The 23,802-nt window shown below is 39.4% G+C and overlaps 2 protein-coding genes across 2 annotated transcripts in view; one reads left to right on the top strand and one right to left on the bottom strand.

Annotated features, from left to right (window-relative positions):
• Positions 1–4,751: 4,751 nt before the first annotated feature.
• Positions 4,752–10,122, top strand: srprb (SRP receptor subunit beta). The gene is made up of 7 exons (XM_066709000.1): positions 4,752–4,934; positions 5,380–5,474; positions 6,011–6,088; positions 6,514–6,596; positions 6,855–6,991; positions 8,669–8,723; positions 9,071–10,122. The coding sequence occupies exons 1-7, from the start codon at positions 4,802–4,804 to the stop codon at positions 9,285–9,287; spliced, it is 798 nt and encodes a 265-aa protein (XP_066565097.1). The 5' UTR covers positions 4,752–4,801; the 3' UTR covers positions 9,288–10,122.
• A 314-nt stretch (positions 10,123–10,436) lies between these two features.
• Positions 10,437–23,802, bottom strand: part of tfa (transferrin-a) — a 30,023-nt gene continuing 16,657 nt past the window's right edge. The window contains exons 22-38 of the mRNA XM_066710236.1: positions 22,281–22,350; positions 21,670–21,812; positions 21,019–21,121; positions 20,557–20,748; positions 20,139–20,265; positions 18,847–18,902; positions 18,544–18,707; positions 17,644–17,797; positions 17,259–17,425; positions 15,460–15,556; positions 15,001–15,027; positions 12,976–13,137; positions 12,653–12,809; positions 12,381–12,448; positions 11,373–11,563; positions 10,750–10,939; positions 10,437–10,633 (exon numbers count right to left, since the gene is read on the bottom strand). Coding sequence (XP_066566333.1) covers positions 10,587–10,633; positions 10,750–10,939; positions 11,373–11,563; positions 12,381–12,448; positions 12,653–12,809; positions 12,976–13,137; positions 15,001–15,027; positions 15,460–15,556; positions 17,259–17,425; positions 17,644–17,797; positions 18,544–18,707; positions 18,847–18,902; positions 20,139–20,265; positions 20,557–20,748; positions 21,019–21,121; positions 21,670–21,812; positions 22,281–22,350 — 2,115 coding nt within the window. The 3' untranslated portion in view covers positions 10,437–10,586. The remainder of the gene's footprint in view (positions 10,634–10,749; positions 10,940–11,372; positions 11,564–12,380; positions 12,449–12,652; positions 12,810–12,975; positions 13,138–15,000; positions 15,028–15,459; positions 15,557–17,258; positions 17,426–17,643; positions 17,798–18,543; positions 18,708–18,846; positions 18,903–20,138; positions 20,266–20,556; positions 20,749–21,018; positions 21,122–21,669; positions 21,813–22,280; positions 22,351–23,802) is intronic.

A 23,802-nucleotide genomic window follows, 5' to 3' on the forward strand; every position in this document is an offset into this window, starting at 1 on the left:
ATCTATCTGTCGAAAAAAAACTTCCTTCCGCTAGTCTACTTGCTCTGCCAAAAATCTGTTTGGAAAATTATATATTATCGCGTGCTCCTGGTAGATTGGATTACCCATATACTTGCATGTGTGAGAATGACAAATTATTTACAACAGAATTGCGTTCTGGAATCCATCTACAGAACACGTCTTTGGTGAATTCCAAACGATTTATTTATTTAAAGAACACGTTTAACATTTTAAACTGAAACTATGTCAAATAGTATGCTTGATTTAAAAAAAAAAATTGGAAGAGAAAGTACTTGAAGTATGAAAAACTGGCATTACTGCAAAAAACACGATTTTTAGCAACAAAAAGAGTATTTATAATTTTGTTTCGTTGTATTTTAAAAAAATGACGGGATTTACTTCAACCAAATAGATTTTAGTTTAAGCAACTAGGCTCAGTTTCGTCCTCGCTTTATTTCTACTTTCACATTCGAATCACATCTCTTATTCTTTTAAATAAGTGCCATGGGGACTACGGTGCCTAATTTTAATTTCACAACCATGGAGGAGGTAATAAAAACAAATAAGACATTGCATTGTATTACAACAAATACATCAATGATAAAAACCTATGCACAGAATATGTTGTAAGTACTGCAAGATATACAGTGAAAGGGAGATTCTGTCCTTTTTCTAATTCAAGAATAAGGTAGCAATCATATATCCATTTTTTATGTCCCTATATCCAAGACGCGTTCCTAATGAATGCATCTGTATTCAACGTAAATACACGGCTCAGAAACAACATCCTTTATTTTTGTTTTTGTCATTTCCAACAGATTTCCCTTTGGGTTTCTGTGTAACGAATACCCCGCAAAATCATTAATAATACATGATGTCTGTACATCTATCAGTAACATGCAGCAGCAAACGTACATCACTAGTGCAATCCAGCAGACCGCGTTATATTCTTGTGCTAAAAAGACGCATCTTGAGGTCTTCTTACCTTTTTTAAAGGATGCGATTCTAGGGCATCAATTTAACGTGGTTACTATAGTGATTGCTTTCCCCTCTCCCTTGGTACCAAAGCTGAATACAAGACTAAACCATCCCAGTGATGGAAAATATTAAACCCTTCCTCTAATCAATAAGGAGTAATTTGAACAGGGCATGTACAACGAGCACAACATCATCTTATGCGTCTTTAATCATTCTACTGGGGTCTGGCTGCTTAATGATTACAGTGTATATTTAAAACATGCCACCCGCTAAGCTGGTACTGGTATACGAGCTTTCATCTGCAGTATTCTCCAAAATGCCATCACACACATATCAGTGGTGCTCCTATTGGGTTTGCATTTCAGCCTTGCAGACATTTTTTTTTAATCAATTTAGACCGTTGCAGGGTCCATTCTTTCTATTCAGATATTGCCAATACTAATATAAAATCGAAAGCATGCCCACAAATGAGTCTACATGTGAAATGTATATAAGAGCGCAAGAGCTCTTCATTCTCTTACCTGTTTCAGCATCCCTTTCCTATTGTGGGAGCCGATCCGGAGGAGTCTGCCGCTGGAATGCGCTGTCAGCTACAGGCGCGGAATATTAATAACGCAGCCAACCTGTTCATTAATGCTCCGGGCAAACACCGCAGCAACAGGGCTGAATCAGAGACACACACCAAGTGCTGTCGTCTACGGAACCCTGAGATGATAACGGGACAGCCAATCGCATTGCAATATTTTCTGAGAAATCACAGCTGAACATGCATTCATATGTATTCCAAATGGAAATATAAAAATATATAATCAGGCTTAATTCAACGTCACCACTGAACATCAAATGTATTATACTAACAGACGAATTGTCCATTCTCATAAAACTGTTTTTACAACAAACATATATTAGGTGTTTCAAAAAGCCCATCTCCGTTATGCACACTACATTGAGGGAAAAAAAAGTATTTGATCCCCTGCTGATTTTGTACGTTTGCCCAGTGACAAAGAAATGATCAGTCTATAATTTTAATGGTAGGTGTATTTTAACAGTGAGAGACAGAATAACAGCAAAAAAATCCAGAAAAATGCATTTCAAAAAGTTATAAATTGATTTGCATGTTAATGAGGGAAATAAGTATTTGATCCCCTATCAATCAGCAAGATTTCTGGCTCCCAGGTGTCTTTTATACAGGTAACGAGCTGAGATTAGGAGCACTGTCTTAAAGGGAGTGCTCCTAATCTCAGCTCGTTACCTGTATAAAAGACACCTGTCCACAGAAGCAATCAATCAATCAGATTCCAAACTCTCCACCATGGCCAAGACCAAAGAGCTGTCCAAGGATGTCAGGGACAAGATTGTAGACCTACACAAGGCTGGAATGGGCTACAAGACCATCGCCAAGCAGCTTGGTGAGAAGGTGACAACAGTTGGTGCGATTATTCGCAAATGGAAGAAACACAAAATAACTGTCAGTCTCCCTCGGTCTGGGGCTCCATGCAAGATCTCACCTCGTGGAGTTTCAATGATCATGAGAACGGTGAGGAATCAGACCAGAACTACACGGGAGGATCTTGTTAATGATCTCAAGGCAGCTGGGACCATAGTCACCAAGAAAACAATTGGTAACACACTACGCCGTGAAGGACTGAAATCCTGTAGCGCCCGCGAGGTCCCCCTGCTCAAGAAAGCACATGTACAGGCCCATCTGAAGTTTACCAATGAACATCTGAATGATTCAGAGGAGAACTGGGTGAAAGTGTTGTGGTCAGATGAGACCAAAATCGAGCTCTTTGGCATCAACTCAACTCGTCATGTTTGGAGGAGGAGGAATGACCCCAAGAACACCATCCCCACCGTCAAACATGGAGGTGAAAACATTATGCTTTGGGGGTGTTTTTCTGCTAAGGGGACAGGACAACTGCACCGCATCAAAGGGACGATGGACGGGGCCATGTACCGTCAAATCTTGGGTGAGAACCTCCTTCCCTCAGCCAGGGCATTGAAAATGGGTCGTGGATGGTATTCCAGCATGACAATGACCCAAAACACACAGCCAAGGCAACAAAGGAGTGGCTCAAGAAGAAGCACATTAAGATCCTGGAGTGGCCTAGCCAGTCTCCAGACCTTAATCCCATAGAAAATCTGTGGAGGGAGCTGACGGTTCGAGTTGCCAAACGTCAGCCTCGAAACCTTAATGACTTGGAGAGGATCTGCAAAGAGGAGTGGGACAAAATCCCTCCTGAGATGTGTGCAAACCTGGTGGCCAACTACAAGAAACGTCTGACCTCTGTGATTGCCAACAAGGGTTTTGCCACCAAGTACTAAGTCGAAGGGGTCAAATACTTATTTCCCTCATTAACATGCAAATCAATTTATAACTTTTTTGAAATGCGTTTTTCTGGATTTTTTTGCTGTTATTCTGTCTCTCACAGATCATTTCTTTGTCAGTGGGCAAACGTACAAAATCAGCAGGGGATCAAATACTTTTTTCCCCTCACTGTAAGTTGCATAATGTGTAACATAATAACTAAATAACTCAATTGCGTTTCACCGGCGACATTCTCTAACTCGCCATCTCTGTCCGAGGTGTCACCATGTTTACATGCCTTATTTGAAGCAGTGCTCAGTTTCAGGGTGAGTGACCTGAGACAACATGGGAGGAATGGACGCTGCTTGCCCAGGTCAGGGCTCATAACCCGGGCTAGCTAAACTAGCCGGGAAAGTTCAGTTTCCATCTCATTAACGACTAACCCTGTTTTGACCAGACAGCAATAAGAAGTCTATAAGAATGAGCTCGTTCAACCTCAGCCCACACGGTTCGTTCAATACATGTGATATGCATGAAGCCAGACTTCGGTATATATACGCATCTTTTCTTTTTTCTTCTTCTCAGACACGTTTTAAAGCATTGCAATTCGCAACGTGTCAAGGTTGAGACAGAGGTACATTTGGTCTAGCGCAGGTTTGTCATTTCAAATATCCGCACGTCCAATTGCTATACAGAGACAGAGAGGGTCACAGAGTTTATCTCAGTTATCTCCCTGGAATTCATCATATAAAGCCGAGAAGGGGACTAATGCGAGATTTCTGATTTTGCAAATTATAAAAGTGTTTTGGTGGACTCTGACGGACACTCTAGGTACTGCAAATGCTTACTGTCAGTCCTGTAGTGGCTTTTCGTGGTATTTCTGCTAGTATGTACTTTGCAATTCGGTATGTCTGTGTTGATGAATTGCATATGAGATGTATGTACTTCATTATAATCAAACGGATATACATTGAAATTAAATTAAATTAAATTTCTGCCAGAATGTAAAAAAAAGTACAAATACAATACAAAAGTTGTTATAATCCAATTATATAGGACATTCATATTTTAATTTATGGTGTTTTCTCTAAGAACACTGTTGGATTATTGTATCTTGTATCTTATACGTATAAGAATTATTGTTTTCAGTAGAAAATGGCATCATGCTTTGTTTGAAAAAAAAAAAAAACGTCCTAGCAGGTTTCACATATCCTGATTAGTACTAGTCTTGTACTGCTCTACCTAAAATATCATTGGAGTGCTAATTTTGCTCTGTGTTGCGCGGATCTGCGCTGCTCCACCAATGGGATCGGTGGGATTCTACAGATCTGCGCAGAACCGCGGAAATCTGCGCTGCAAGACCGCGACCTTAGATTGGCTACGACGCACCCTATCTGCGCCAGTGTCAAGTTGTGCTTACTGCGCATGCCCGTGTCTAAGGTCCACGTGTCTTCGCGCACGGTCAGTGACAGCGCTGCGCAGCTGCCCGGCTCAGTGCGCTGTTCTGCGTGAAAGATGGAGGGGGAGATGGTGCCGGAGCAGGCTTCGTTTCAGCCTTATTTAGACTCTTTTCGAAAGGAGCTGCAGGCACAAGATCCCGCCGTGATCGGGGTTGTTGTGGCCCTGTTGCTGGTTATCCTTACGGCAGGTTAGTAAAGTGTGTTAGTAATTTACACATGGGCTTGTGGACTCAGGCCTAGTTTGTCTCTTGGGGAACAGATGTCGCGCAGATTTCCGCAGTTCTGCAGCTTTAAACCAATTACAGTGCAAGAAAAGTGCAGAACTGAGGAAATCTGCGCTCCGAGACCTGTGCTACAGCTGCAGTGCTGCTGCTCGAGCATTAACGTTACGTGTCTGTTTACAAGTGTTTTAAAGCCTTTCAAGACTATAATTTGTATTATGAGGTGTGTGGTTCCGGGGGGGGGTAGACTTTTTTTTTTTGTTGGACCTGGTGGACTGATGGAGGGTTGCCTTTTTATATTGTTATGGAAAATAATTGTGCAACTCATGTGGACAGTACAATACTATATGTATGTATATCATGCCATAATATCACAGTGTATTTAAGATATTTGTTTGTTTCTGTCTTCTAGTGCTTATGAAGATTTTCTGGGCCAGCAAGTCTACGAGGAGGGCAGTTCTGTTGGTCGGGCTCTGTGATTCGGGGAAGACTCTCCTCTTCATTCGAGTGGGTATCCCCAATCTGTCATCTCTGTGTACCAGGGTCATGTTCATGTAGCGCAGATTTGTGCAGCTCTGCATGGATCTGTGCTGCTCCACCAGTGGGATTGTTGGAATTCTGCAGATCTGGAAATGTGGGCTACTAGAACTCGACTATATTTTGCCCTATCTGCGTCAGACCCATTCCTGGGAAGTTGTCCTCTACATCCGATATTGACAGCATCCCCCTTGCTCGAAATGCATTTCCCCCCAGTTCTCAAACCAATGCTATGCCGCTGATTTACTGTATAACAGGTTAATTAATTTTGCAATGCAACAGACACTGTTTGATCAATAACTGTTCTCATATCAAGGTGCATATTTAATAAGATATCAACTTAAATTGAAACAAATGGTGTTCAGTGTGTTTCCACTCACTCCTTTCCAAATGAACGTACAATACAAAAGAGGAATCCTATCAAGCACTCAGTAAAAATATATCTAATGTTTGTGCTTTGCCTTAGATGATGTTTCTCCTTTTGTTAATTAGTATTTTTTTTGCAGCTGCTGTCCGGAAAATATAAGAAGACTCAAACCTCCATTACAGACACCACTGCAATATACAAAACCAAAAATGACAGGGTGAGTAAAATATGCTGGGCCACATTCCTAAGGTTCAGCTTTTTCTTTTCTCTTTTGCACTTTCTGAATTCAAATGTTTTTCCTCTCTTTGTGGTTGATGGATAAGCACTCCAAAAATGTACCTATCAGTACATTCATTTTAATTCTTGCCATTAACTTCATAAAAAGAAACCAAAGACAGCTAAGAATCAAACTTTTTTCAGATGTGTGTAGGTGGTCTCAGATAATTAACTGCTAAAAACCTGAGAAAGTTGAGAAATTGGACCAATTAAATAAATGTCAGGTACATTATTAAGAGTGCAACAGAAAAGAAACCCACAATACCCATTTGGCTTTGAACATTATAAATGGACACAGCCAGTGTTTGCAACATCTGGGGTCTACTTTCTGTTGAAGTTTCCGAGTCACTCCTCTCTTGCCTGCAGAGAAGTGGCTTGACTATGATTGACCTGCCAGGACACGAAAGCTTGCGGCCTCAGTATGTGGAGAAGTTCAAGTCTTCCGCGAGGTGATCATTTATAATTTTATTAATTGACTTAACAATTGAATTGTATGGATGTGGTGGGATCGTAACATTTGCAAATAACTTCTCACATTGTTGGTCACTTCCCAATTCCCGTCTTAATCTACCAGATGGTTGGAGATTATTATATTTTTTTGTTCTTGGAATTAGTCAGTGTACCATTTACAATGAAAACTAGCATATATATATATATATATATATATATATATAAAACCATTGCTTTTGACTGCTTTTTCTCCGCAGGGCAATAGTGTTTGTGGTGGACAGTGCAGTTTTTCAGAAGGAGGTGCGTGATGTGGCAGAGTTCCTCTACTCCTTGCTGACTGACAGTGTAATTGTAAAGAATACCCCCTTTCTGCTCATCGCCTGCAATAAGCAAGGTATTGTACTGGACCTGAATGGGAAATTACCCCCAGGGGAAGGAAAGTCTGGCACATCCATTACAAGTGTTTTATTTTTATAGCCATGGAATAAAATTAACACCCGACACCCGCCAATCTGTCATTTTTACCAGTCACTTCAACGGGTAGCCAACAAGTGTATGGGAACTCAACTTGTTATGATTTCTCATAATGTATTGGTTGATTTGTTTCAAAAAGTGTTTTCGAGTTAATAGTAGTTAATAATAGTTGCGTTGATATTCATAAGTTCATATTGAAGTTCATATTCGCACAATCGGTGGAATTCTGCAGGTCTCTGCATATCTGGGGAAATCTGCGCTACAACACGCCCCATGACTTCCTTACAGAGAAGCACATGAGTGTATAATAATGTCGAGTGCAATTAAACTACCACAAATCTACAGCAACCAAACAACCTTCTCCGAAACTAGCAATGAGAGAAAAGGAAAGAGGAGCAACAAACACATGAACACACACACAGACGGCTATTGCTCCTCTATTCTGTATTCGCTGGAACTCGAGCGCACAGTTCTGTTTCCGAACGCAGAGCGGCAGTGTGAGTGTGCTGTGGACAGGAAAAGCCAATCGTTTAGTCAAGTAGATTGTATTAATTAGCTAACTAGATAGGTCTTACACATTTTGTATTTCGTTGTTGTAACCGGAAAACATTACCACAAGGACGCTAATGTTAAGGCATTTTCATTGCACCTCACATTGCTAAACTGGCAAATTAATGAAAATGTATAAAAATTGAAAAAAAATACATATTGGTCGGTCAGTTACAGATGTAATGGCAAAATATTCCTTTATAAACAAATAGTCACAACCTTTATGGTTAATTTGAAAGTGTGACAAAAAGTTATGATATGTCGGCTACAACAATAATAATACGGGTCTGCTGTTATTATGCTATTTCCATATGTCTTCTAATAATGCATTTTTACATAGATATTTATTTAACAAAGTTGTTGTGTCAGATAAGTATTCATCAATTACAACATATTAATTTGTGTTGAAACGATTTGCGATAGAGACGAGCATTTTTTGCTGTGTAGTGGAGATTCTGCTGAAGAGAAACGTGCGGTTTGTTCACATTGCGTGGTATTGACCAATGGAAAGGACGTCACTGTCTGTCATCATCCCTAAAGATCCAATCCAAAGGACCTCTCTCAGCCCTGGCACTCTCAACTGATAAAGCAGGTGTCAAGTTATGTGCTGCTGTGAGAGCAGTGGTCAGAGTGCAGATGAGAGAGAGAAACAGACTTTTACATTGTAACTTATAAACAATGACTTTTAATGATAACATTAATTTTAATGATTTTTAAAGGCCCTAAGAAAATGCTTTGAAATTTAATGACTTTTAATGACGGTGAATAAATTACCTGAATAAATGTCATGTTCACCACACATTTATATACCCTCATATATTTCTGGTGATGTTTGCCTTTGGCTGGTAAAAATACCAAGTGGCTGGTAAGTTTTTTCCTTCTACCAGACACAGTGCCTAGTGTCCAAGAAAGTTAATTGTATCCCCTGTTTATAGCCAAGCTTTAGTTCTGAGTGCAAAAGGGCCGATTGCATTGTTAACAATAAAAGGAGTGAATAAATTGAAAGGAAATGTCATGGTTATGTTAAAATTTTTGTTTTTCTCTCCAGACATTACCATGGCAAAGTCTGCGAAACTTATTCAACAGCAGCTGGAAAAGGAGATGTGAGTATTCATACTTCTATGTTTTGTTTCAGTCTTTTGGATTTTAAGTTTCCTATTAAACCTACAGAATTCTGACTGTCCAAGACCAGGACCAAGTGGTTAAATTCCACAGTTGGTCAATAGATGGTAATGTATTCGTGGTGCAAACTAATCATTTGTGGTGAATCCCTCATCAAGCCCTATTTTGATGTTTTATCACTGATATTATATTGAAAGTTTGTTTTGATGTCCATGTGTCAACTGAAGGGTCCTGTTTAAAGCAGTGTAAAGGGGTCCCCAGCCAGAAGAGTGTGACCCTACAGCATTGCAATACTCTTCAACCTGCCACTGTCTTTCATTGTTCATAGGAACACACTGCGGGTGACTCGTTCGGCTGCTTTGAGCGCCCAGGATGGGCCCAGCGGTGGGGGCACGGTGCACCTGGGGAAGAAAGGCAAGGATTTTGAATTTTCACAGCTGCCCATGAGAGTGGAGTTTGTGGAGTGCAGCGCAAGGGGCAGCAAGGGTGAGGAGGGGGAAGCTGACATTGAGAATCTGGAGAAATTCCTGGCCAAGTTAGCATGAGTGCAGAGGACATGCCAGGGCTGCTGGTAGGACTGTAGTGCAATGTTGACACTGAACAGCTTTGGATATGGTCATTAACTGGCTCCCCAAAGAGAAGCAACAGTATTCTGTTTATTTACATGTCATCATGTACCTTTCTATAAAGGGCGTAAGAAGTATCACATTGTTTTACAGGGGGCTTGTCAATATTTTTTTTTGGTCATCTTTGTTGACTGCTTGTTTCTTTGGATTTCATGTTGTTCTGCTCTCAGGATGAATACAATTTATTGAAAAATGTCATAATAACTGAGAATGTGCTTCTCTTCCACTACAATTTTCCAAACCCACCCACCCCTCCCCTCCCCTAAAACACAACATACCCTTCTTATTCCTTATAGATTTCATATATTGCTACGTCCTGTTTTTGAATCTTTAAAATAGTTTGTGTTCCAGTGTTCCAGAATTATACTATGATAAGCAAGCTCCAAAATAGTCTGACAAATACTTATTTGTAAGGGAATGTGGGATTAGATTGCTTTGCAAGGTATGTACAGGCATAGCTGTTTATTGCATTTTTTTTTTTTTTTTTTAAGTTTAAGTATTTCATTTAAGTTATTAGAAGGATGACCCAATTTTTATTTTTTGTTTAATTTTACAAGATCAGACTCTTGAAGATAGTTTATACTTTCTTCTAATACATTTAAAGAATGTCATGTATGTGCCTTTTATAAATTCCAGGGAATTCAAATGCATATTTAAATGTAACAGCCCAGATGCCATAATTTCTTAAATAGCTATTTTAATGTTGGTTTGTTTGTTTGTTCTGCTTTAAAATAAATGCAACACATGCACAGCCTTTGGTTTTGTGTGATTGAAATGTGTAGGAAACCTATGTACTGGACAATAAGAGATCTACAGGGATTGCTACTCTGTAATGCCTTGGTAAACCAGGTCTGTTGTGTTTAACTATGACTTAGTTATGACTTAACTAGCAATAATGTAGAACAGACTCACTAGATGTGGATCCTCTGAATGTGAATACTTCATCAGCATCTGGTAAAACAGTGTTGTCTATGTTTGAGTTTCTGAGGCGTATTTTGAAATGTTACTAAAATACCTGAGCAGTGGTTAACTAGAGAATATACACGCACAATAAAAATCAGTCATAAGTTTTTAGTTGTAAAATGCTTTATTGTTGTTTTGTTTGTGTGAAAAGTTTAAATCAAAACCTGTTGTCCTTCACTAATTCAGTGGGGATTGGTAGCGTGTGCCCAGGGATGGTTATTTGGAAGGGACTCCTCAGTTCAGGTGACAATGGATTCAGTCCACTCTCTGGCAGGTGTGGAAAGTGCAGGCTTTCACAAGATCTGGGGGAAAATGGACAAGAACAATGGTTGAGCTAGATGCCTTTAATGACAGGGGGTTGAAATTTTCCAAATTCTTTTTGAGAACTGCCCTTACACATCCCTTAGCTTTTACTGACCTGATGGCTCACAGGTGCTGAGTTCTGTCATAGAGTCATAGTATGTTTTCCCAAGGAAGTCTTTGTAGGATTGAGTATCAGGAACTTCTTGCAAACACTGAGTGGAAGCTGAAAACAGGAGGCTGGTATTGTTTGTACCTGCTGGCTGAAAGGTCTTGAAATACTCTTTGATTGTAGGTCCAGATGTTGGCTGTTTAAAAAAACAAAAAGTGGGAGAGTGCAGAATGCTTAGTCAGCTTAATATGCAACGACAACTTTTATGAAATCTCAAGTAATGACTATGCAACATAGTAATGTTCAAAACTAAATTAAATCTGACTGCAAAGATATATAAATATGCCTATTTGATTAATTATAATTTCATGTTTGAATGCATTTACAAAAACAGTAAACCATTATTTCAGGACATGTGAAAGATGTCTTCCACAATGATTTATTAAACTTTATTAAAATTTCAGTAAGTCATTAAAATTGATATTCATGCATAACAAAAGTAAACGTATATATGTTTTACTAACTATGAAAACATTTTTTAAAGCATTAAGTAATTTTTGTACCAGCTACAATTATTGTTTTCTGATAAACAGTAATTTCATATAATTCATAATTTGGGCCCATCATACCAGCAGCTCTTTCAGAATCTTGACAACCTCCTTTCGGACTTCTGGACGAGTCATAACAACAGGCGAGGGCACTCTAGCCAAGTGGCATTCTTTGTACTGGCTTACATCTACAGATGATTTGGGATGACTGGGACACACCAGCTTGTAGTCGGACGCAACCAGATTTGAGGCCCAGGCTGCGGTGTTATGTCCTTGAGAGCATGAGAAAAGGTGCAACATTACACAATTATGTCCTTGAGAACAAGGAGTCCTGGAAGTGATGTTATGGCCCCCACAGAGCCCTGATCTCAACACCATTGAGTCTGACTGTGATTACATGAAGAGAGAGAAGCAACTGAGGCTGCCTAAATCCACAGAAGAACTGTGGTTAGTTCTCCCAATATGTTTTGGCCGACCTACCTGCCGAGTTCCTTCAAAAACTGTGTGCAAGGGTACCTAGAAGAATTGATGCTGTTTTGAAGGCAAAGGGTGGTCACAACAAATATTGATCTGCTGTAGATTTTTCTTCTGTTCACTCACTTTGCATTTTGTAAATTGATACATATAATCTATTAATATGTTTATTTTTGAAAGCATTCTTACTTTACAGCATTTTTTCACACCTGCCTAAACCCTTTCCACAGTACTATGTGTGTATATATATATATATATATATATATATATATATATATATATATATACACACACACATATACATACACACAGTACATATATATATAAATGATCATACAATTAATGTATTGTTTTTACACATTCCCAATTTAAACAACCAATCATTAATCAACTTGAATAACTACTAATAGCCCCCCATGTTGGCACAGGATTATCTGCTTCTTTTTATGTGATGAGTTCAGGGTGTGTACAGCAGAGCCAAGGTATTATACAGATGCCTACCCAACACCAGCAGAATCTAGCCAATTGTGTTTCATCTATTGAACAAAATTGCTTTGGTTGGAGAGAAACATGCGTCTGCTGGCACACTTGGAGAGACAAGACAGAGACTCTTACCACCAGTGTTCTGTTCAATAGTTGTGTGTAACACAAATGCCACATCACCCTTTCCTTCTGCCATGCACCTGAGAATAAGAAATAAGGGAAACAAGATCATGGAATGGAGTAGCAAGTTGTGATCTGTTCCAGTACTTGCTATACTGTATTTTCACTAAAAAGGTATACTCATACATTGTCTATTATTGTATGACATTTCCTTGGAATACAATGCTCTTACAGGGGACATGTATGTTGAGGTCTCCATATACAGGGAATTAAAGCATTCCTACCTGAATGCTCCAGGATATCCATAATATAGCTCATTAAAACTGGGATCACATTTGTATTTATCTTCAGCAACCTCTGTTTTCCCACTGCCGATGCACAGATAACACAGACTGGAGGATTTATCAGCTCCAGGAGCACAACTCTTACTGAAGAATTTTGCTGTTTAGAAAAAATAAAAGACAACCATCTGAAGGTCAGTGTTGTGTTCAGCTACTAAATTAATGTTTTCCAGTTGGTGACCCCTGCTTCATATCCATTTAGTATATGTGCTTGAACAATATTCACCTGTGGTCTGACATGTCATGGTTACACGGTGTGGACTTACTGAAGTTGCAGTCTTTGGTTTCCTTCAGAATAATACCCATGGGGATATTCCACCCTCCAGTACTTCCCAATTTTGTGTGGCAGGATTTCTTTCCTCTCAGGGTCTCCCAGGTGATGCCTGAGTCCTTCTTCACAACAGCCACAGCGTAATAGAAACCAAACTCTAAAGAGAGGCAGTGTTGTCAAAGTGTGTGGAGAAGCAGAACATTTAAGAAAATAGCTTAGCACTGAACACAATGACATTGTAGGAAATGTGTGTATATATATATATACACATATATATATATATATATATATATACACATACACACTCACCTAAAGGATTATTAGGAACACCATACTAATACTGTGTTTGACCCCCTTTCGCCTTCAGAACTGCCTTAATTCTACGTGGCATTGATTCAACAAGGTGCTGAAAGCATTCTTTAGAAATGTTGGCCCATATTGATAGGATAGCATCTTGCAGTTGATGGAGATTTGTGGGATGCACATCCAGGGCACGAAGCTCCCGTTCCACCACATCCCAAAGATGCTCTATTGGGTTGAGATCTGGTGACTGTGGGGGCCAGTTTAGTACAGTGAACTCATTGTCATGTTCAAGAAACCAATTTGAAATGATTCGACCTTTGTGACATGGTGCATTATCCTGCTGGAAGTAGCCATCAGAGGATGGGTACATGGTGGTCATAAAGGGATGGACATGGTCAGAAACAATGCTCAGGTAGGCCGTGGCATTTAAACGATGCCCAGTTGGCACTAAGGGGCCTAAAGTGTGCCAAGAAAACATCCCCCACACCATTACACCACCACCACCAGCCTGCACAGTGGTAACAAGGCATGATGGATCCATGTTCTCATTCCGTTTACGCCAAATTCTGACTCTACCATCTGAATGTCTCAACAGAAATCGAGACTCATCAGACCAGGCAACATTTTTCCAGTCTTCAACTGTCCAATTTTGGTGAGCTTGTGCAAATTGTAGCCTCTTTTTCCTATTTGTAGTGGAGATGAGTGGTACCCGGTGGGGTCTTCTGCTGTTGTAGCCCATCCGCCTCAAGGTTGTACGTGTTGTGGCTTCACAAATGCTTTGCTGCATACCTCGGTTGTAACGAGTGGTTATTTCAGTCAAAGTTGCTCTTCTATCAGCTTGAATCAGTCGGCCCATTCTCCTCTGACCTCTAGCATCAACAAGGCATTTTCACCCACAGGACTGCCGCATACTGGATGTTTTTCCCTTTTCACACCATTCTTTGTAAACCCTAGAAATGGGTGTGCGTGAAAATCCCAGTAACTGAGCAGATTGTGAAATACTCAGACCGGCCCGTCTGGCACCAACAACCATGCCACGCTCAAAATTGCTTAAATCACCTTTCTTTCCCATTCAGACATTCAGTTTGGAGTTCAGGAGATTGTCTTGACCAGGACCACACCCCTAAATGCATTGAAGCAACTGCCATGTGATTGGTTGGTTAGATAATTGCATTAATGAGAAATTGAACAGGTGTTCCTAATAATCCTTTAGGTGAGTGTATATATACAGTGAGGGGAAAAAGTATTTGATCCCCTGCTGATTTTGTACGTTTGCCCACTGACAAAGAAATGGTCTATAATTTTAATGGTAGGTGTATTTTAACAGTGAGAGACAGAATAACAACAAAAAAATCCAGAATTTGATCCCCTATCAATCAGCAAGATTTGTCTCCCATGTGTCTTTTATACAGGTAACGAGCTGAGATTAGGAGCACTCTCTTAAATGGAGTGCTCCTAATCTCAGCTCGTTACCCTATGTATACTTTCTTAATGCTATTGAGTTGAGGTGTTTCTTGCTTACTTGAAATTAAATCCTAAGCAAGAACACAAATTCTTTGCTCTAATAGAGTATCTTCTTAAATTTTTCACTCCCACAACAGTACACATTAATTCAGGCTCTCTGTTTCCTCATACTGATATTCTCAGTGTACATTAATGTCACACATTAATATAATAATGTCCATTCCAAAACTGTTAACATGTGAATCAACACTACCTGTCTCTCCTTGTGAAGTGCACTTATCTGTGAAGACAAAGAGACAGAAGCAAAGAATAGTTCATTTTGAGAAGCGCTACTTGGCAGTCTTTTGGACACGTTTAAGTTATTTCCCCCATTACCAATCAATATCACGTCTGTATTAAAATTAAATTGAAAGGGAAACGACAACAAAAATCTTTCAATAGCTTCAAGGCTTTTACAATGCCTTCGATAATTATCGCACAATACACACATACATATACCTTTATTTATACAGACACACTCATCATTTATCAATTGTATTGCACTCCATCTGATAAGGAATAGGGAATGTTATTAGAATTTTAGTGATCTTTGTATTTGTTTGGGGCAGACTGGAAGAATGTGTGGGTGTGTGCACGTGTGTCTGTGCATAATATTAGTGTTGACATTCCTGTACAGAAAAACCTGTGGGTCCATGATAAACGCCCATCTTACCTTTGTCATACTGCTCAGCCATGGCTGGCACCAGGTGGCACTTCCCTGCAGAAAATACCTGCCCTCCAAATATAGCGATAGCATCTGCTTCCTCCCGCTGAGAAAGAAAGAGGGAGGGAATTATCAACCATGAGGTGCTGCTAACCTGCAACCTTATTCTCTGTGGATAAAAGTAAAGTTCTTCAAATGAAGCACAACAGAGCTGAAACTGTGTATCTAAATAAATAATTATTTACTTATTGTTTAATTTAAAAAGGTAACAAAATATATTTTCATGTTGAATTATTTATTTAATTCAGAATTGCTTTACATGTTTTTTTCTTTCTTGCCAATCTACAAAAATGTTGCCTTAATCATACAGCTAAGTCCATAAATATTTGGACAGTGACACAATCATCATTGTGGCTCTGTATTCCACCACAATGGATTTGAAAGGAAACAATCCAGATGTGCTTTAAGTGTAGACTTTCATCTTTAATTTGAGGGTAGTTATATCCAAATAGGGTGAATGGTGTAGGAATAACACCCATTTTCATATGTGGTCCCCCAATTTTAGGGGCTCAAAAGTAATTGGACAAACTAAAATAATCATGAATTTAATTGTGAGTTTCAATACGTGGTTGCAAATCCTTTGCAGTCAATGACTGCCTGAAGTCTGGAACCCATAGACATCACCAGATGCTGGGTTTCTTCCCTGGTGATGCTCTGCCAGGCCTGAACTGCAGCTGTCTTTAGTTCCTGCTTGCTCTTGGGGTGTTTTTCCTTCAGTTTTGTCTTCAGCAAGTGAAATGCATGCTCAACTGGATTCAGGTCAGGTGATTGACTTGGCCATTGCAGAACATTCCAATTGGCCTTAAAAAAGTCTTGGGTTGCTTTCGCAGTATGCTTCGGGTCATTGTCCATCTGCACTGTGAAGTGCCATCCAATGAGTTTTGAAGCATTTGGCTGAATCTGAGCAGATAATATAGCCCTAAACACTACAGAATTCATCCTGCTGTTTTTGTCAGCAGTCACATCATCATTAAATACAAGGGAACCAGTTCCCTTGGCAGCCATACATGCCCATGCCAAAACATGCTTCACAGATGAGGTGGTATGCTTCGGATCATGAGCAGTTTCTTCCCTTCCCCATACTGTTCACTTCCCATCATTCTGGTACAAGTTGATCTTTGTCTCATCTGTCCATAGGATGTTGTTCCAGAACTGTACAGGGTTCTTTCAATGTTTTTTGGCAAACTCTAATCTGGTCTTCCTGTTTCCTGTTTACATCTTGTGGTAAACCATCTGTATTTACTCTGGTGAAGTCTTATCTTGATTGTTGACTTTGGCACAGATACGCCTACCTCCTGGAGGGTGTTCTTGATCTGGCCAACTGTTGTGAAGGGAAATAATTCTTCTGTCATCCACCACAGTTGTTTTCCATGGTCTTCCGGGCCTTTTGGTGTTCCTGAGCTCACCAGTGCGTTCTTTCTTTTTAAGAATGTATCAAATAGTTGATTTGGCCACACATAATGTTTTTGGTTTGTTTTGATTTCTCAGTCTAATGATGGCATGCTTCACTCGCAGTCGCAGCTCTTTGGATTTCATATTGAGGGTTAACAGCTACAGATTCCAAATGCAACTACCACACTTTAAATAAAATCTAGATCATTTATCTGCTTACCTGTAATTTAACTATTGAGGGAAATGATGGCAATTGTGTCACTGTGTCACTCCAAATATGTATGAACCTAACTGTATATTATTAGATAGTGGTTCTCTCAGTGTACTCCCCTCTTCTGCATCCATGTCTCACTCACCATGATCTTCCTCAGACATTCATCAACTGATGCCCCAGTGACACATGCAATTCTGGCATCGCGTCTTTCATCTAGGGTGTTAGAGCTCCAAGCATCACACATTCTTTCCTCCTCGTGGCCCACGGCACACCATGTCACCTTCTCTAGGGAGTGGCTGGAACTTGCCTCTGAATTGCAATGGACAAGAAAAACACTATTAAAATATGGGCAATAAGACGTGTTGAATTTGGTAGTAACTCAACGCTCCTGATTAATATTCTACTTGTTTGTCTCTCGTTCCTTAAAGCCACAGCTAATAACAAGGCAGTCTCTCTCTCTCTCTCTCTCTCTCTCTCTCTCTCTGTCTCTCCCGGGTTTTCTCCTCATTCTATTTCAGCTCACTCACCCTTCTGCAGTGATCGCACGATCTTCATGTATTCTGCTCCAAGGTACAGGAAGGAGTCTGTGATCTCAGGAATGCGGATCAGCTTCTTTGTGGAGTCTTTGAACATCAGGTCCTTTCCTCCATATTTATCGGACTTGAACAGACTGAACTTCTCCTGTAATGTGTAAGAGAGTGAATTTACAAAAGGACCTGGTTGTGTCCATTCAGACACTTGATCACACATCCATTTATATGTATCAACATGTTTTTAGCCTCGTGTTCAACTGTAACAAACGTTGATATCTCGTGTCGCACTAGGACCTGTTTCTGTGTTACATAGTGACACGTCTTTTCCACTGGAATATCTGACCCAACCCAGAACCAGGCTGGCGCGGTGTGGCACGCTACCCACTTGCAATGTTTTCTGGCTGACCGTGAACCAGGCCGGGGGAGGAGTTAACTGAAGTAGTCATCACATACAGTCAGTCAACCCTATTACTGGGTTTAAAAACATTACAAATACTTAAACTGCTACTGCTATTTATATACTGGTCATAAATCATAGAATTGTTACAGGTCGTTTCCAACGATAGCCCTTCTTCATCTGTAAGTTAGGTCTTTAACCTCCAACGTCCACTAACTTTTTGTTTACTTGTTCTCTCACCTGTCTTGATAGATACCTTTATTTATTCATACCAGTAACAGCAGATAGCTTTCTAATTATAAATTAAACCATGGTAAGAAGGATTAATCAAAATATTTGCAGCCTTTGAAATAAGTAAGCTTGTGGCATCATTTACCTCAGCCCGGGTAGTGCAGGGGAAAGACACCAAACCCGTGCCAGTCCAGCTTGTCTAGCTTGTTTAAGGGTCAGGTAGGATGTGCCAGTGGAAAAGTGGCTTAAGTGACCTGTTACTTTACCTGGGCTTCCTCCAGGGTATGCCAGATTTTTTCAGCCAAAACAGGATCTTTTCGGCTGACGACTGCATGTGCTGGCACTTTCGCCAGGTGACAGGATTTGTATTCACTAATGGGTTTTCTGCTCCCATCTCTGCATAGCAGTTCATAGTCAGCTTGTTCTGCCACTAACAACACAAAATACAAAATACATCATGACTTTTGCAAAGCCAACAAAGTGACAAGCAAAAACTGTGAAGAGTATTCTCAGATACTACTTTTTTCCCTTAATTATTCTATACAGAAACCAGAACATTCGAAGGTCACCTGGTACTCTGAGGTGGTCCACAAAGGCGACATCTCCTTTTCTGTCTTTCAGACACCTGAACAGAAGAAAGATAATGGTTTGAGAATGAAGGGCTAAGAAGCATATGGAATGAAATGGTTGTCATTGTGATTATTGCGCAAGTGGACAGAGTCAAGGATAGGTTAAATACTACACAAGACCATCAAGGAAGACTGAATAACCTAAAAACAAAAACATCCCAAAAAGTTGCAATTCTTTCCTCCGCGTGGCCCACGGCATACCATGTGACCTTCTCTAGGGAGCAGCTGGTACTTGCTTCTGAATTGCAATGGAAAATAAACTATTAAAATTGGGGAATAAGATGTGTTGAATTTGGTAGTAACTCAACGCTCCTGATGAATAGTCTACTTGTTTGTCTCTTGTTCCTTAAAGCCACAGCTAATAACAAGGCTGAACTGAACCAGACTCTCTTGCAGTATTTCACTCAATTTTGATCCATCCATTCTTCCTTCAATTTTAACAAGGTGCCCAGTCCCTGCTGATGAGAAGCATCCCCACAGCATGATGTTGCAACCACCATACTTCACTGTAGGCATGGTGTATCTTGAGGCATGGCAGTGTTAGGTTAACACCACACATAGCGCTTTGAGTTTTGGCCAAAAAGCTCTATCTTGGTCTTATCTGACCACAAAACCTTTTCCCACATTGCAGCTGGGTCACTCTCATGATTTCTGGCAAACTCCAGATGTGCTCTCAGATGGTATGTCTTGAGTAACAGCTTCTTTCTTGCCACCCTCCCACACAGGCCAGAGTTATGCACAGCTCTTGATGTGGTTGACTGGTGCACCCCTAATCCACTCTGAACTCTGTAGCTCCTTCAAAGTGATTGTTGGCCTCTCTGTGGTTTCACTCACAAGTCTGCTTCTTGTTCGATAGTTTTGAGTTACGGCCTTTTCTTAGCAGTGTCTGGTTGGTGTTATGCAGCTTCCACTTTCCGATTATTGATCCAACTGTGTACATTGGGATATCTAAACACTTAACTTAATGGTTAAGGTGGAAGTCAATATTAAGGTAATTGTGTACTTGCTAGGACAATCTGTGTAAACTGGGAGCTTCCACAGCACAGGGATTAAATACATATTCAAGCAACATACAGCATTTCAGTTTTTGTTTCTTACAAATATTACTATGAATTTATTTTGAGTTTCAGTGTTTTAAAATAAAATATCAAACAGAACAAAATTTCAATTTGTAATTCAGTCTTATATATAAACAGTTCTCATTGTGAGCACTGTAATGCTGTGTGACTTACTGGAAAGCACCAGAATAATCGTAGTAGGGTTCCTTATGGGAGCGGCTGCAGTCTCCCTGGCATTGGCTGCACAGTTCCGGGGTTTTTGCTCCAGGGACACAACTTCCAGAAAAGAACCTGGCCACAGCTGCAATGGAGCAGAACAATAAATACAACTGTAAGGGGTTTCTCAAATATATTCAATTTAAACACATCTCAATATGGTTTTACAGTCATCAATAGATGCTGTGTCATTCTTTTATTTATCTGATCGAATGTACTAAAGTCACAATACAAATTTAAAACATGGATTTATTTATATTAAAAGCATGATCCTGATCCAAAGGTCATTTTGAACCCTTGGTGCAAATCTAACAAGGGACAACACGGGATTTGAAATAAGTGAGGGGATAATTATTTATATCCTTATTGTCTTTACCTTTCTCCAGGGGCTCATTCTCAATTCCTTCCCATTGAATAAAACCTTCAGACACCAGGGTGCCAATGGGAATGTTCCACCCAGCGGACTTGCCCAGGCCTGTGTGGCAGGACTTCTTGCCTGCCAGTTGCTTGAAAGTGAAACCACTGCCTTTCTTCACCAACGCAACGGCGTAGTAACAAGTGTCTGATTCTGTGAAGTAAACAGAATCTGAATCAGCCACAGTACTTAGATTCACAGTGTGTGTTTTTTAATTGATTAGATGGAATAAAATTATTAAAATAGCTGTCAGCTAAGCTGTGATAATTTTTCCTTACACCAGTCACAACACTATACAATGTATTTTCCTGGAAGGATTTGGGGGATATAATCAATACATGCCCTAACTAAACAGCATATATCTAATCAATGCCCAACTGGAATGTCAAGCCTTTGAATGACACAGTGTGTTGTTTCTCATACCGACACCGTAGTCCTCCGCTATGATTGGGTGGAGATCGTAGTTTTTAAGACCAGCTTCATATATATCACCACCATCCAGAGTGATTGAATCAGCGTCTCCATTCTACAGGAGATTAAAGGCATGAGAAAAGAAAGGGTGAAGAAAAGAGCAGCCCAATTTCCCTTGTTTGAATGATATTGGTTATTCTCTCCCACAGTCTCTGCCACAGAGCTTTCCATTACTTTAAGGATCTCAAAGAGTCATCTTCAGCAGCATGGCTGGGGAGTTTGAGACGGACACTTTCTGTAAGTATCAACGTCTGCCACCTATTTTTGGTGCTAAATGACCCAGGTCAAAGATTTACACAATTCATTCCAAGACTGCTAATTCACCACAAGATTGTTTAGAGATAAATCAGGTGCAAAAATCTATTAAAAATATAATTTTCCTTCTCAGACATAGCTTTTAAAAATCTATTGATCATGAAGAAAATAAAATAATAAAAAGGTAGTATTGAAGGTATAAATAAACCAATGAGCCTTTATCACGCGAAACAATAAACTTCCATTGATTTGTAACAATCACAATATCCATGGTATTAAAAAAAAAAAGCAATTATGACTGGGAAAAAGTATTGAGTATTGACAATGAATCACACAAAACAATATTACCTTTATTGCCTCTAAGCAGCTTTTGACCGAATCTCTCTTTACACAGAGGAAGGCAGGGACCACTTTATTCACATCATCACATTTCTTCTTCTCGATGTCAGACACAACACAAAAGCGTTCAGATGCATGTCCCAACACAGAAGCTGCAAATAATAATCACTGGTAAATTCAATCCCACAGCAAGAACTGACGGATGGATGAATAAATCAAACTGAAACACACAAATGCATACCATATACAGAAGAAATATATGCATCTTCACATACTACTGACATGGATATTTGATACAAATAAATTAAGTATATATTCATCTTCAGCAGTGAAGTTAATGTCCTGTGTAAAATTGACATGTGTGTAGGAGCTTAAAATCATTTGCTGCGAGCTGACTTGGTAGTTCCAGTAGGAGGAGGTAATGATAATAATAATAATAATAATAATAATAATAATAATAATAACAATAATAATAATAATAATAATAATAATAATAATAATAATAATAATGAATAACACACACTCACAGTGTTCTGCATTGCTTCTAAATCATGACATGAATAAATACATTATCAGAATAAAGTAAGTACAAATTTTAGAAAGAAAATCTGGTCTTTTACCGAGACATCCCAGCAGCAGCAATGAGCACAGGAGGAGGTTCATGACGGCAGGCGGTGAGAGGAACACGAGTTACTACTGACTTACTCTTCCCCAGGTTGAGGAGATGGTCGTCTGCATACAGCTCTCTTTTATAGATAGCGACAGTGGGCTGAGCCAAAAAGTTTGGTCTTGATTTCCCAAGAGCCCTGGCACACATTAATGGACACTGTGAGAGTGGCAGGGAGGGGGAAGTTCCCAGCACATTCTCCTGGAAATTCCATTAATTATGGGAACAGGGACTACCAAGCTATATTTAATTAAAAACATTTAATATTTAATTTTAAACAATTATATATATTATAGTTTGTATTAGTTGGAGTTTATATATATATATATATAAACTCCAACTAATACAGACTATTTTCATACATCTTATTATTTTTATTACATTAGGTCTATAGTATTGTTTCAATAATATGTTGGTACAGGAATATTCAATTAATATATTAATCTGTGAATAAACCTATTTGAAACTGTATTCTGTCTATAATCATAAACCTGTTTGTAGCTATTTTACCAAAGCACAGATATTGTGAGTGAAAGGTATTGTGAGTAACACTAAAACCAGCTTGCCAATCATAGCCTGTGTAATAGGGAACAGGCAGTTACTTTGTGTCCCATTTTTTGTTTTTTTGTTCTTGTAAAATCATGTTCTGTGGTTGTGTAAGGGAGTTAAATACAGCTGTTGACATGATCTGAGTTTTTTCCAAAATGTCTCAATAAAGACAAACATTGAGCTGTTATTTCTCAATACACATATCCACAGACAAAATAAAGTAAATGAGGACTTGAGAGTACATTTAATTACTGAAGGAATAGGAGCTGGAAATAGAATATCTGTGCAAACTCCAATCACTGCGGTTTGCATGAACTGCCCCCATTTTCAATGTCCTTTGGTCTTAATCAAATCACTCAGCAATCACCTGAAAATTGCCATTGCTTTGGAAGGAATGCCCTACACGGACGAAAATGATCCACTGAACCCTATTCCAAACATTCAATAATTGTACATTAGTAAGCATGAGCATACCCTGATGGCCTGCTCTTTAATCCTTTTGTGAAAGGTGTATTTCAAATTTTCCAGAGAGGATAGTGTTCCATTAATCAGAAATATTATACATGGTTGAAATTATACATGGTTGGAATTTAACCATATCAAGTTTTCCCTTAACTGTGTAGCACCCACTATGAGCTACATGTGACTACACCACCCTCTAGTTTGGTACAGGAGAAGAGGATTTCTTGAGAATCAAGGTCTTAGAATGATGTGCATCGGGGAGAAGTTGTCAAACTGTATGATTTAAGTTTCTTTTTCCTTATCTATGCATTAGCCTGGAAACTGTCAGCCGTAAAGAAATATCTTCTGCTTAGCCTGCTTAAAAGATAACATAGAAATAACTTAATTATAACCACACTTTTGCTTACTTTTGTGCTTCAAATTCTCTGTCTTTATTGTATCGAGTCAGAGTAACTTTGTATTGT

Source organism: Amia ocellicauda, chromosome 7 (assembly GCF_036373705.1).
Source record: "Amia ocellicauda isolate fAmiCal2 chromosome 7, fAmiCal2.hap1, whole genome shotgun sequence".
Classification (NCBI taxonomy): Eukaryota; Metazoa; Chordata; class Actinopteri; order Amiiformes; family Amiidae; genus Amia; species Amia ocellicauda.

Excerpts from the sequence above, each read along its gene's own strand:
- srprb (XM_066709000.1), top strand. The coding sequence starts at position 4,802 with ATGGAGGGGGAGATGGTGCCGGAGCAGGCTTCGTTTCAGCCTTATTTA. Across the intron at positions 6,992-8,668 it reads CATCGCCTGCAATAAGCAAG|ACATTACCATGGCAAAGTCT; the intron begins GTATTGTACTGG and ends TTTTCTCTCCAG. Across the intron at positions 8,724-9,070 it reads CAGCAGCTGGAAAAGGAGAT|GAACACACTGCGGGTGACTC; the intron begins GTGAGTATTCAT and ends CATTGTTCATAG.